This window comes from Limulus polyphemus, unplaced genomic scaffold (assembly GCF_000517525.1).
Source record: "Limulus polyphemus unplaced genomic scaffold, Limulus_polyphemus-2.1.2 Scaffold10187, whole genome shotgun sequence".
NCBI classification, from domain to species: Eukaryota; Metazoa; Arthropoda; class Merostomata; order Xiphosura; family Limulidae; genus Limulus; species Limulus polyphemus.
Genome location: NW_013675797.1, coordinates 18,555 through 19,624, shown reverse-complemented (window position 1 = coordinate 19,624; position 1,070 = coordinate 18,555). Strand labels below are relative to the sequence as shown.

The window sequence follows — 1,070 nt, the reverse complement described above, 5'->3', positions numbered from 1 at the left end:
AACTTAATGTTGATACAGTGTACCAGTATTACAACTAACCTTGTCATGAGACTAACACACTTGGTTTTCAGACAAACTGTCATGAGACTACCACACTTGGTTCTCAGACAAACTATCATGAGACTAACACACTTGGTTCTCAGACAAACTGTCATGAGACTACCACAATTGGTTCTCAGACAAACTATCATGAGACTACCACACTTGGTTCTCAGACAAACTATCATGAGACTAACACACTTGGTTCTCGGACAAACTATCATGAGACTACCACAGTTGTTTTTTTCTTTCAGATAACAAATAGGAAGAATTACTCGTATACATTACCCTTTGGTACCAAATAAAAAATTTCTGTGTATGCTTCACCACTCCGTGAAACATAACAAATGGCTCCTCCACTTGACATACTAAAACTGGCCATTAACATAGTGGGTGAACTGACCCAGCAGTAAAAGATTGTGTGTTTAAACTAATGGACACTAGGAGATTATCATTGATTACAAAACATCAATAACTATCATTTACACTAAAAATCAAGGACAACAGATTAAACAATTATAACAATGGTGAAATCATTCAAACATTTTGTATTGTAATTATTTAAAAAACAAACTTTATAAGGAGAAAATTGTTTACTGCAGTCAAATTAGATGATTGTTCAGGAGAACATAAAGTTTACTGCAGCAGTTTTTAAAGTAATATTGATAGAAAATTGAATTAAATGAATTTTTTCAGTTTTGTGTTTGATATACTGATGTAGAAATGTGTAAAGACAGAGATTCAGGTAATTGGTTTACCATAACTAGCATCGTTAACTTGTTCTAATCTCTGTTATAGAAAATGTACTTCGGCTGGTTTCATTTGTTGTTTGATTTTTCTATAGTAAAAGAGCAGCTTGCTGCTGTGGAAAAAGAAATATTTAAAATAAACCAAGAGGTTCAATGGTTGCTTGATAAACAGAAAACTTTGAAAGAAAAAAGAAACCAATTAAAGCTTCAGCTGGAACAGGAAGCATCTGCAGAGTTAGCCAACATTGACTGGAAACATACGTCTGAGAACCAAGTGTGTTA

General features: G+C 33.5%; 1 protein-coding gene and 1 long non-coding RNA gene across 4 annotated transcripts in view; both read left to right on the top strand.

The window, feature by feature from the left end:
* The window catches only part of LOC111083583 (repetin-like), a 2,618-nt gene extending 1,751 nt beyond the window's left edge, over positions 1–867 (top strand). Inside the window, exon 2 of one of the 2 annotated variants that reach the window (XM_022380201.1) lies at positions 92–867. In XM_022380201.1, coding sequence (XP_022235909.1) covers positions 92–344 — 253 coding nt within the window. In that variant the 3' untranslated portion in view covers positions 345–867. The remainder of the gene's footprint in view (positions 1–91) is intronic. The other variant, XM_022380200.1, reaches the window with a different exon arrangement.
* LOC111083584 overlaps positions 1–1,042 on the top strand; it is a 4,012-nt gene extending 2,970 nt beyond the window's left edge. For both annotated transcript variants that reach the window (XR_002609115.1, XR_002609116.1), the window contains exon 3: positions 884–1,042. This is a non-coding gene — a long non-coding RNA (uncharacterized LOC111083584). The remainder of the gene's footprint in view (positions 1–883) is intronic.
* The last annotated feature ends 28 nt before the right edge of the window (positions 1,043–1,070 follow it).